Source organism: Oncorhynchus keta, unplaced genomic scaffold (assembly GCF_023373465.1).
Source record: "Oncorhynchus keta strain PuntledgeMale-10-30-2019 unplaced genomic scaffold, Oket_V2 Un_contig_2103_pilon_pilon, whole genome shotgun sequence".
NCBI classification, from domain to species: domain Eukaryota; kingdom Metazoa; phylum Chordata; class Actinopteri; order Salmoniformes; family Salmonidae; genus Oncorhynchus; species Oncorhynchus keta.
Window position 1 is genome coordinate 44,469 of NW_026282282.1, and position 13,032 is coordinate 57,500.

Sequence of the window (13,032 nt, forward strand, 5' to 3'; positions counted from 1 at the left end):
TGGTCAGCTTTGTCCAATGAGCTGGCTCCTAGACCCAGTGATGGCTTCTGATTGGGCCTCCTACAAAGTGGGAAGTGTCTGGCTGTGTGGAGGTTGATGGGAGGGAAGTGTCTGGCTGGGAGGGAAGTGTCTGGCTGTGTGGAGGTTGGTGGGAGGGAAGTGTCTGGCTGTGTGGAGGTTGGTGGGAGGGAAGTGTCTGGCTGTGTGGAGGTTGGTGGGAGGGAAGTGGTTGGCTGGGAGGGAAGTGGCTGGCTGTGTGGAGGTTGGTGGGAGGGAAGTGTCTGGCTGTGTGGAGGTTGGTGGGAGGGAAGTGTCTGGCTGTGTGGAGGTTGGTGGGAGGGAAGTGTCTGGCTGGGATGGAAGTGTCTGGCTCTGTGGAGGTTGGTGGGAGGGAAGTGTCTGGCTGTGTGGAGGTTGATGGGAGGGAAGTGTCTGGCTGGGAGGGAAGTGTCTGGCTGTGTGGAGGTTGGTGGGAGGGAAGTGTCTGGCTGTGTGGAGGTTGATGGGAGGGAAGTGTCTGGCTGGGAGGGAAGTGTCTGGCTGTGTGGAGGTTGGTGGGAGGGAAGTGTCTGGCTGTGTGGAGGTTGATGGGAGGGAAGTGTCTGGCTGTGTGGAGGTTGGTGGGAGGGAAGTGTCTGGCTGTGTGGAGGTTGGTGGGAGGGAAGTGTCTGGCTGTGTGGAGGTTGGTGGGAGGGAAGTGTCTGGCTGTGTGGAGGTTGGTGGGAGGGAAGTGTCTGGCTGTGTGGAGGTTGGTGGGAGGGAAGTGTCTGGCTGTGTGGAGGTTGGTGGGAGGGAAGTGTCTGGCTGTGTGGAGGTTGGTGGGAGGGAAGTGTCTGGCTGTGTGGAGGTTGGTGGGAGGGAAGTGTCTGGCTGTGTGGAGGTTGGTGGGAGGGAAGTGTCTGGCTGTGTGGAGGTTGGTGGGAGGGAAGTGTCTGGCTGTGTGGAGGTTGGTGGGAGGGAAGTGTCTGGCTGTGTGGAGGTTGGTGGGAGGGAAGTGTCTGGCTGTGTGGAGGTTGGTGGGAGGGAAGTGTCTGGCTGTGTGGAGGTTGGTGGGAGGGAAGTGTCTGGCTGTGTGGAGGTTGAAGTGTCTGGCTGGGAGGGAAGTGTCTGGCTGTGTGGAGGTTGGTGGGAGGGAAGTGTCTGGCTGTGTGGAGGTTGGTGGGAGGGAAGTGTCTGGCTGTGTGGAGGTTGGTGGGAGGGAAGTGTCTGGCTGTGTGGAGGTTGGTGGGAGGGAAGTGTCTGGCTGTGTGGAGGTTGGTGGGAGGGAGCTCTGGTAGCCCTGCTGCTACATAGGACCTGTTATGAAATAGAGCTGTTAAGCTAGTAGCCCTGCTGCTACATAGGACCTGTTATGAAATAGAGCTGTTAAACTAGTAGCCCTGCTGCTACATAGGACCTGTTATGAAATAGAGCTGTTAAACTAGTAGCCCTGCTGCTACATAGGACCTGTTATGAACTAGAGCTGTTAAACTAGTAGCCCTGCTGCTACATAGGACCTGTTATGAAATGGAGCTGTTAAACTAGTAGCCCTGCTGCTACATAGGACCTGTTATGAACTAGAGCTGTTAAACTAGTAGTAGGACCTGTTATGAAATAGAGCTGTTAAACTAGTAGCCCTGCTGCTACATAGGACCTGGTATGAAATAGAGCTGTTAAACTAGTAGCCCTGCTGCTACATAGGACCTGGTATGAAATAGAGCTGTTAAACTAGTAGCCCTGCTGCTACATAGGACCTGTTATGAAATAGAGCTGTTAAACTAGTAGTAGGACCTGTTATGAACTAGAGCTGTTAAACTAGTAGTAGGACCTGTTATGAAATAGAGCTGTTAAACTAGTAGCCCTGCTGCTACATAGGACCTGTTATGAAATAGAGCTGTTAAACTAGTAGCCCTGCTGCTACATAGGACCTGTTACCTGTTTGAAATAGAGCTGTTAAACTAGTAGCCCTACTGCTACATAGGACCTGTTATGAAATAGAGCTGTTAAACTAGTAGTAGGACCTGTTATCATGTAGTAACATAGGACCTGTTATGAAATAGCCTCCGGAGCTGTTCGGTAACTGCCAGAGCGACAGAGAGGACAGAGAGAGAGAGTTATGAGAAGCTAGAGCCCCTCATTCTCTGTTATGCCTGAGCTAGCCCCCCCTCCACTCCTGTCTGCAGCTGTTAAACTGCTGCCCTGCTGGAGACTACACAGAGGAAGACCTCTGCTGGGTAGTGCTAAAAGAGTTCTGCTAAACTAGTAGCCCTGCTGCTACATAGGAGTTCCTGTTAGTGCTAGAGCTGTTAAACTAGTAGTAGGACCTGTTAGAAGGTTCTGCTGTTAGTGCTAGAAGGCTGTTCTGCTGAGCTAGTGCTAGGAGTTCTGCTGGGTCCTAGTGCTAGAAGAGTTCTGCTGGGTCCTAGTGCTAGAAAGTTCTGCTAGTCCTAGTGCTAGAAGAGTTCTGCTGGGTCCTAGTGCTAGCCTGGTTCTGCTGGGTCCTAGTGCTAGAAGGGTTCTGCTGGGTCCTAGTGCTAGAAGGGTTCTGCTGGGTCCTAGTGCTAGAAGAGTTCTGCTGGGTCCTAGTGCTAGAAGGGTTCTGCTGGGTCTGGGTCCTAGTGCTCTGCTGGGTCCTGTTGCTAGAAGGGTTCTGCTGGGTCCTAGTGCTAGAAGGTCCTAGTTCTGCTGGGTCCTAGTGCTAGAAGAAGGGTTCTGCTGGGTCCTAGTGCTAGTCTAGTGCTAGAAGGGTTCTGCTGGGTCCTAGTGCTAGGGGAGTTCTGCTGGGTCCTAGTGCTAGAAGGGTTCTGCTGGGTCCTAGTGCTAGAAGAGTTCTGCTGGGTCCTAGTGCTAGAAGAGTTCTGCTGGGTCCTAGTGCTAGGGAGTGTTCTGCTGGGTCCTAGTGCTAGAAGGGTTCTGCTGGGTCCTAGTGCTAGAAGGGTTCTGCTGGGTCCTAGTGCTAGAAGGGTTCTGCTGGGTCCTAGTGCTAGAAGGGTTCTGCTGGGTCCTAGTGCTAGAAGGGTTCTGCTGGGTCCTAGTGCTAGAAGAGTTCTGCTGGGTCCTAGTGCTAGAAGGGTTCTGCTGGGTCCTAGTGCTAGAAGGGTTCTGCTGGGTCCTAGTGCTAGAAGGGTTCTGCTGGGTCCTAGTGCTAGAAGGGTTCTGCTGGGTCCTAGTGCTAGGGGGTTCTGCTGGGTCCTAGTGCTAGGGGCGTTCTGCTGGGTCCTAGTGCTAGAAGGGTTCTGCTGGGTCCTAGTGCTAGAAGGGTTCTGCTGGGTCCTAGTGCTAGAAGGGTTCTGCTGGGTCCTAGTGCTAGAAGGGTTCTGCTGGGTCCTAGTGCTAGGGGCGTTCTGCTGGGTCCTAGTGCTAGAAGGGTTCTGCTGGGTCCTAGTGCTAGAAGAGTTCTGCTGGGTCCTAGTGCTAGGGGCGTTCTGCTGGGTCCTAGTGCTAGGGGGTTCTGCTGGGTCCTAGTGCTAGGGGCGTTCTGCTGGGTCCTAGTGCTAGGGGCGTTCTGCTGGGTCCTAGTGCTAGGGGCGTTCTGCTGGGTCCTAGTGCTAGAAGGGTTCTGCTGGGTCCTAGTGCTAGGGGCGTTCTGCTGGGTCCTAGTGCTAGGGGCGTTCTGCTGGGTCCTAGTGCTAGAAGGGTTCTGCTGGGTCCTAGTGCTAGGGGCGTTCTGCTGGGTCCTAGTGCTAGGGCGTTCTGCTTTGTCCTAGTGCTAGGGGCGTTCTGCTGGATCCTAGTGCTAGAAGGGTTCTGCTGGGTCCTAGTGCAAGGGGCGTTCTGCTGGGTCCTAGTGCTAGAGGGGTTCGTTCTGCTGGGTCCTAGTGCTAGTGGGCGTTCTGCTGGGTCCTAGTGCTAGAAGGGTTCTGCTGGGTCCTAGTGCTAGAAGGGTTCTGCTGGGTCCTAGTGCAAGGGGCGTTCTGCTGGGTCCTAGTGCAAGGGGCGTTCTGCTGGGTCCTAGTGCTAGGGGCGTTCTGCTGGGTCCTAGTGCTAGAAGGGTTCTGCTGGGTCCTAGTGCTAGAAGGGTTCTGCTGGGTCCTAGTGCTAGGGGCGTTCTGCTGGGTCCTAGTGCTAGAAGGGTTCTGCTGGGTCCTAGTGCTAGGAGTTCTGCTGGGTCCTAGTGCAAGGGGCGTTCTGCTGGGTCCTAGTGCTAGGGAGTTCTGCTGGGTCCTAGTGCAAGGGGCGTTCTGCTGGGTCCTAGTGCAAGGGGCGTTCTGCTGGGTCCTAGTGCAAGGGGCGTTCTGCTGGGTCCTAGTGCTAGGGGCGTTCTGCTGGGTCCTAGTGCTAGGGGCGTTCTGCTGGGTCCTAGTGCTAGAAGGGTTCTGCTGGGTCCTAGTGCTAGGGGCGTTCTGCTGGGTCCTAGTGCTAGAAGAGTTCTGCTGGGTCCTAGTGCAAGGGGCGTTCTGCTGGGTCCTAGTGCTAGAAGTGTTCTTCGAGTGGAGTTGAGTCTCTCTATTGAGCGGGAGAGAGAATGAGAGTTTACAACTCGTAAAATGATTGATGGTATGTTTAATCTAGTTCTATTCAAATCATACATTAGTAATGGGGAGCTGGTTTTATTCCAGTTGTACATTAGTAATGGGAGCTGGTTTTATACCAGTTGTACATTAGTAATGGGAGCTGGTTTTATTCCAGTTGTACATTAGTAATGGGATCTGGTTTTATTCCAGTTGTACATTAGTAATGGGAGCTGGTTCTATTCCAGTTGTATATTAGTAATGGGAGCTGGTTTTATTCCAGTTGTACATTAGTAATGGGAGCTGGTTTTATTCCAGTTGTACATTAGTAATGGGAGCTGGTTTTATTCCAGTTGTACATTAGTAATGGGAGCTGGTTTTATTCCAGTTGTACATTAGTAATGGGAGCTGGTTTTATTCCAGTGGTACATTAGTAATGGGAGCTGGTTTTATTCCAGTTGTACATTAGTAATGGGAGCTGGTTTTATTCCAGTTGTACATTAGTAATGGGGAGCTGGTTTTATTCCAGTTGTACATTAGTAATGGGAGCTGGTTTTATTCCAGTTGTACATTAGTAATGGGATCTGGTTTTATTCCAGTTGTACATTAGTAAAGGGAGCTGGTTTTATTCCAGTTGTACATTAGTAATGGGAGTTGGTTTTATTCCAGTTGTACATTAGTAAAGGGAGCTGGTTTTTATTCCAGTTGTACATTAGTAAAGGGAGCTGGTTTTTATTCCAGTTGTACATTAGTAATGGGGAGCTGGTTTTATTCCAGTTGTACATTAGTAAAGGGAGCTGGTTTTATTCCAGTGGTACATTAGTAATGGGAGCTGGTTTTATTCCAGTTGTACATTAGTAATGGGAGCTGGTTTTATTCCAGTGGTACATTAGTAATGGGAGCTGGTTTTATTCCAGTTGTACATTAGTAATGGGAGCTGGTTTTATTCCAGTGGTACATTAGTAATGGGAGCTGGTTTTATTCCAGTTGTACATTAGTAATGGGAGCTGGTTTTATTCCAGTTGTACATTAGTAAAGGGAGCTGGTTTTATTCCAGTTGTACATTAGTAATGGGAGCTGGTTTTATTCCAGTTGTACATTAGTAAAGTGAGCTGGTTTTATTCCAGTTGTACATTAGTAAAGGGAGCTGGTTTTATTCCAGTTGTACATTAGTAATGGGAGCTTGTTTTATTCCAGTTGTACATTAGTAATGGGAGCTGGTTTTATTCCAGTTGTACATTAGTAATGATACATTAGTAAAGGGAGCTGGTTTTATTCCAGTGGTACATTAGTAATGATACATTAGTAATTGGATCTGGTTTTATTCCACCTGTACATTAGTAATGGGAGCTGGTTTTATTCCAGTTGTACATTAGTAAAGGGAGCTGGTTTTATTCCAGTTGTACATTAGTAATGGGAGCTTGTTTTATTCCAGTTGTACATTAGTAATGGGAGCTGGTTTTATTCCAGTTGTACATTAGTAATGGGAGCTGGTTTTATTCCAGTTGTACATTAGTAATGGGAGCTGGTTTTATTCCAGTTGTACATTCGTAATGGGAGCTGGTTTTATTCCAGTTGTACATTAGTAATGGGAGCTGGTTTTATTCCACCTGTACATTAGTAATGGGAGCTGTTTTTATTCCAGTTGTACATTAGTAATGGGAGATGGTTTTATTCCAGTTGTACATTAGTAATGATATATTAGTAATGGGAGCTGGTTTTATTCCAGTTGTACATTAGTAATGGGAGCTGGTTTTATTCCAGTTGTACATTCGTAATGGGAGCTGGTTTTTATTCCAGTTGTACATTAGTAATGATACATTAGTAATGGGAGCTGGTTTTATTCCAGTTGTACATTAGTAATGATACATTAGTAAAGGGAGCTGGTTTTATTCCAGTGGTACATTAGTAATGATACATTAGTAATTGGATCTGGTTTTATTCCACCTGTACATTAGTAATGGGAGCTGGTTTTATTCCAGTTGTACATTAGTAAAGGGAGCTGGTTTTATTCCACCTGTACATTAGTAATGGGAGCTGGTTTTATTCCAGTTGTACATTAGTAATTGGAGCTGGTTTTATTCCAGTTGTACATTAGTATTTGGATCTGGTTTTATTCCACCTGTACATTAGTAAAGGGATCTGGTTTTATTCCAGTTGTACATTAGTAAAGGGATCTGGTTTTATTCCAGTTGTACATTAGTAAAGGGATCTGGTTTTATTCCAGTTGTACATTAGTAATGGGAGCTGGTTTTATTCCAGTTGTACATTAGTAATGGGAGCTGGTTTTATTCCAGTTGTACATTAGTAATGGGAGCTGGTTTTATTCCAGTTGTACATTAGTAATGGGAGCTGGTTTTATTCCACTTGTACATTAGTAAAGGGATCTGGTTTTATTCCACTTGTACATTAGTAAAGGGATCTGGTTTTATTCCACCTGTACATTAGTAATGGGAGCTGGTTTTATTCCAGTTGTACATTAGTAATGATCCATTAGTAAAGGGAGCTGGTTTTATTCCAGTTGTACATTAGTAATGGGAGCTGGTTTTATTCCAGTTGTACATTAGTAATGGGAGCTGGTTTTATTCCAGTTGTACATTAGTAATGGGAGCCGGTTTTATTCCAGTTGTACATTAGTAATGGGAGCTGGTTTTATTCCAGTTGTACATTAGTAAAGGGAGCTGGTTTTATTCCAGTTGTACATTAGTAATGATACGTTAGTAAAGGGAGCTGGTTTTATTCCAGTTGTACATTAGTAATGGGAGCTGGTTTTATTCCAGTTGTACATTAATAAAGGGAGCTGGTTTTATTCCAGTTGTACATTAGTAAAGGGAGCTGGTTTTATTCCAGTTGTACATTAGTAATGGGAGCTGGTTTTATTCCAGTTGTACATTAGTAATGGGAGCTGGTTTTATTCCAGTTGTACATTAGTAAAGGGAGCTGGTTTTATTCCAGTTGTACATTAGTAAAGGGAGCTGGTTTTATTCCAGTTGTACATTAGTAAAGGGAGCTGGTTTTATTCCAGTTGTACATTATTAAAGGGAGCTGGTTTTATTCCAGTTGTACATTATTAAAGGGAGCTGGTTTTATTCCAGTTGTACATTAGTAATGGGAGCTGGTTTTATTCCAGTTGTACATTAGTAAAGGGAGCTGGTGTTATTCCAGTTGTACATTAGTAAAGGGAGCTGGTTTTATTCCAGTTGTACATTAGTAATGGGAGCTGGTGTTATTCCAGTTGACCTATATGGACCAGAACTTAACCAATCATCTCTCTCTCTAGATGGTAGTTAAGGACCAGACCATTACCAATCATCTCTCTCTGTGTAGATGGTGGTGAAGACCTACATGGACATGGACCAGGACAGCGAGGAGGAGAAGCAGCAGTATCTGAACCTGGCTCTCCATCTGGCCTCAGAGTTCTTCCTGAGGAACCCCAACAAGGACGTGCGTCTCCTGGTGGCCTGCTGCCTGGCTGACATCTTCAGGATCTACGCCCCTGAGGCCCCATACACCTCACACGACAAGCTGAAGGTAACTGGTCTAACCTTCAACACAACCATAACCCCCATACACCTCACACGACAAACTGAAGGTAACTGGTCTAACCTTCATCTAACCTTTACATAACCCCATACTGGGCATTACTCTTTATAAAACCATGACCCGTACTGGACATTACCCTTCATAAAACCATAACCCATACTGGACATGACCCTTTATAGAACCATAACCCATACTGGGCATTACCCTTTATAAAACCATAACCCGTACTGGACATTACCCTTTATAAATCCATAACCCCTACTGGACATTACCCTTTATAAAACCATAACCCATATTGGACATTACCCCTTTATAAAACCATAACCCGTACTGGACATTACCCTTCATAAAACCATAACCCATACTGGACATGACCCTTTATAGAACCATAACCCATACTGGGCATTACCCTTTATAAAACCATAACCCGTACTGGACATTACCCTTTATAAATCCATAACCCCTACTGGACATTACCCTTTATAAAACCATAACCCATATTGGACATTACCCCTTTATAAAACCATAACCCATACTGGACATGACCCTTTATAAACCATAACCCATACTGGACATTACCCTTTATAAAACCATTACCCATACTGGACATTACCCTTTATAAAACCATAACCCATATTGGACATTACCCCTTTATAAAACCATAACCCATACTGGACATTACCCTTTATAAAACCATAACCCATACTGGACATTACCCTTTATAAAACCATAACCCATACTGGACATTGCCCCTTTATAAAACCATAACCCTTTATAAAACCATAACCCATACTGGACATTGCCCCTTTATAAAACCATAACCCTTTATAAAACCATAACCCATACTGGACATGACCCTTTATAAAACCATAACCCATACTATACATTACCCTTTATAAAACCATAACCCATACTGGACATTACCCTTTATAAAACCATAACCCATACTGGACATAAACCCTTTATAAAACCATAACCCCTACTGGACACTACCCTTTATAAAACCATAACCATACTGGACATGACCCTTTATAAAACCATAACCCATACTGGGCATTACCTCTTTATAAAACCATTACCCTTTATAACACCACACCCTTTATAAAACCATAACCCATACTGGACATTACCCCTTTATAAAACCATAACGCATACTGGACATTAATCCTTTATAAAACCATAACCCATACTGGACATGACCCTTTATAAAACCATAACCCCTACTGGGCATTACCTGTTATAAAACCATAACCCATACTGGACATTACCCTTTATAAAACCATAACCCATACTGGACATTACCCTTTATAAAACCATTACCCTTTATAACACCACACCCTTTATAAAACCATAACCCATACTGGACATTACCCTTTATAAAACCATAACCCATACTGACATTACCCTTTATAAAACCATAACCCATACTGGACATTACCCTTTATAAAACCATAACCCATGCACCCCTCCCTGATCTTGGACATTACCCTTTATAAAACCATAACCCATACTGGACATTACCCTTTATAAAACCATAACCCATACTGGACATTACCCTTTATAAAACCATAACCCATACTGGACATTACCCTTTATAAAACCATAACCCATACTGGACATTACCCTTTATAAAACCATAACCCCTACTGGACATTACCCTTTATAAAACCATAACCCTTTATACTGGACATTACCCTTTATAAAACCATAACCCATACTGGACATTACCCTTTATAAAACCATAACCCATACTGGACATTACCCTTTATAAAACCATAACCCATACTGGACATTACCCTTTATAAAACCATAACCCATACTGGACATTACCCTTTATAAAACCATAACCCATACTGGACATTACCCTTTATAAAACCATAACCCATACTGGACATTACCCCTTTATAAAACCATAACCCATACTGGACATTACCCTTTATAAAACCATAACCCTTTATAAAACCATAACCCATACTGGACATTACCCTTTATAAAACCATAACCCATACTGGACATTACCCTTTATAAAACCATAACCCATACTGGACATTACCCTTTATAAAACCATAACCATACTGGACATTACCCTTTATAAAACCATAACCCATACTGGACATTACCCCTTTATAAAACCATAACCCATACTGGACATAAACCCTTTATAAAACCATACTGGACACCCTTTATAAAACCATAACCCATACTGGACATTACCCTTTATAAAACCATAACCCATACTGGACATTACCCTTTATAAAACCATACATTACCCTTTATAAAACCATAACCCATACTGGACATTACCCTTTATAAAACCATATACTGGACATTACCCATACTGGACATTACCCTTTATAAAACCATAACCCATACTGGACATTACCCTTTATAAAACCATAACCCATACCCTTTATAAAACCATAACCCATACTGGACATTACCCTTTATAAAACCATGGCCCATACTGGACATTACCCTTTATAAAACCATTACCCTTTATAACATTACCCTTTATAAAACCATAACCCATACTGGACATTACCCTTTATAAAACCATAACCCATACTGGACATTACCCTTTATAAAACCATAACCCCTACTGGACATTACCCTTTATAAAACCATAACCCCTACTGGACATTACCCTTTATAAAACCATAACCCCTACTGGACATTACCCTTTATAAAACCATAACCCCTACTGGACATTACCCTTTATAAAACCATAACCCATACTGGACATTACCCTTTATAAAACCATAACCCCTACTGGACATTACCCTTTATAAAACCATTGCCCTTTATAAACCCATAACCCATACTGGACATTACCCTTTATAAAACCATAACCCATACTGGAAATTACCCTTTATAAAACCATAACCCATACTGGACATTACCCTTTATAAAACCATAACCCATACTGGACATTACCCCTTTATAAAACCATAACCCCTACTGGACATTACCCTTTATAAAACCATAACCCATACTGGACATTACCCTTTATAAAACCATAACCCATACTGGACATTACCCTTTATAAAACCATAACCCATACTGGACATTACCCTTTATAAAACCATAACCCATACTGGACATTACCCTTTATAAAACCATAACCCATACTGGACATTACCCTTTATAAAACCATAACCCTTTATAAAACCATAACCCATACTGGACATTACCCTTTATAAAACCATAACCCATACTGGACATTACCCTTTATAAAACCATAACCCATACTGGACATTACCCCTTTATAAAACCATAACCCATACTGGACATTACCCCTTTATAAAACCATAACCCCTACTGGACATTACCCTTTATAAAACCATAACCCATACTGGACATTACCCTTTATAAAACCATAACCCATACTGGACATTACCCTTTATAAAACCATAACCCATACTGGACATTACCCTTTATAAAACCATTACCCTTTATAACACCACACCCTTTATAAAACCATAACCCATACTGGACATTACCCCTTTATAAAACCATAACCCATACTGGACATTACCCTTTATAAAACCATAACCCATACTGGACATTACCCTTTATAAAACCATAACCCATGCACCTCCCACACCTCCCTGATCTTGGACATTACCCTTTATAAAACCATAACCCATACTGGACATTACCCTTTATAAAACCATAACCCCTACTGGACATTACCCTTTATAAAACCATAACCCCTACTGGACATTACCCTTTATAAAACCATAACCCATACTGGACATTACCCTTTATAAAACCATAACCCCTACTGGACATTACCCTTTATAAAACCATTGCCCTTTATAAACCCATAACCCATACTGGACATTACCCTTTATAAAACCATAACCCATACTGGAAATTACCCTTTATAAAACCATAACCCATACTGGACATTACCCTTTATAAAACCATAACCCATACTGGACATTACCCCTTTATAAAACCATAACCCCTACTGGACATTACCCTTTATAAAACCATAACCCATATTGGACATTACCCCTTTATAAAACCATAACCCATACTGGACATTACCCTTTATAAAACCATAACCCATACTGGACATTACCCTTTATAAAACCATAACCCATACTGGACATTGACCCTTTATAAAACCATAACCCTTTATAAAACCATAACCCATACTGGACATGACCCTTTATAAAACCATAACCCATACTATACATTACCCTTTATAAAACCATAACCCATACTGGACATTACCCTTTATAAAACCATAACCCATACTGGACATAAACCCTTTATAAAACCATAACCCCTACTGGACACTACCCTTTATAAAACCATAACCATACTGGACATGACCCTTTATAAAACCATAACCCATACTGGGCATTACCTCTTTATAAAACCATTACCCTTTATAACACCACACCCTTTATAAAACCATAACCCATACTGGACATTACCCCTTTATAAAACCATAACGCATACTGGACATTAATCCTTTATAAAACCATAACCCATACTGGACATGACCCTTTATAAAACCATAACCCCTACTGGGCATTACCTGTTATAAAACCATAACCCATACTGGACATTACCCTTTATAAAACCATGGCCCATACTGGACATTACCCTTTATAAAACCATTACCCTTTATAACACCACACCCTTTATAAAACCATAACCCATACTGGACATTACCCCTTTATAAAACCATAACCCATACTGGACATTACCCTTTATAAAACCATAACCCATACTGGACATTACCCTTTATAAAACCATAACCCATGCACCTCCCACACCTCCCTGATCTTGGACATTACCCTTTATAAAACCATAACCCCTACTGGACATTACCCTTTATAAAACCATAACCCATACTGGACATTACCCTTTATAAAACCATAACCCCTACTGGACATTACCCTTTATAAAACCATAACCCCTACTGGACATTACCCTTTATAAAACCATAACCCATACTGGACATTACCCTTTATAAAACCATTGCCCTTTATAAACCCATAACCCATACTGGACATTACCCTTTATAAAACCTTAACCCATA

General features: G+C 43.1%; 1 protein-coding gene across 1 annotated transcript in view; it reads left to right on the plus strand.

Annotated features, from left to right (window-relative positions):
* LOC127920873 (sister chromatid cohesion protein PDS5 homolog A-like) overlaps positions 1-13,032 on the plus strand; it is a 128,793-nt gene that overhangs the window by 13,559 nt on the left and 102,202 nt on the right. The window contains exon 3 of the mRNA XM_052504901.1: positions 7,758-7,961. Coding sequence (XP_052360861.1) covers positions 7,758-7,961 — 204 coding nt within the window. The remainder of the gene's footprint in view (positions 1-7,757; positions 7,962-13,032) is intronic.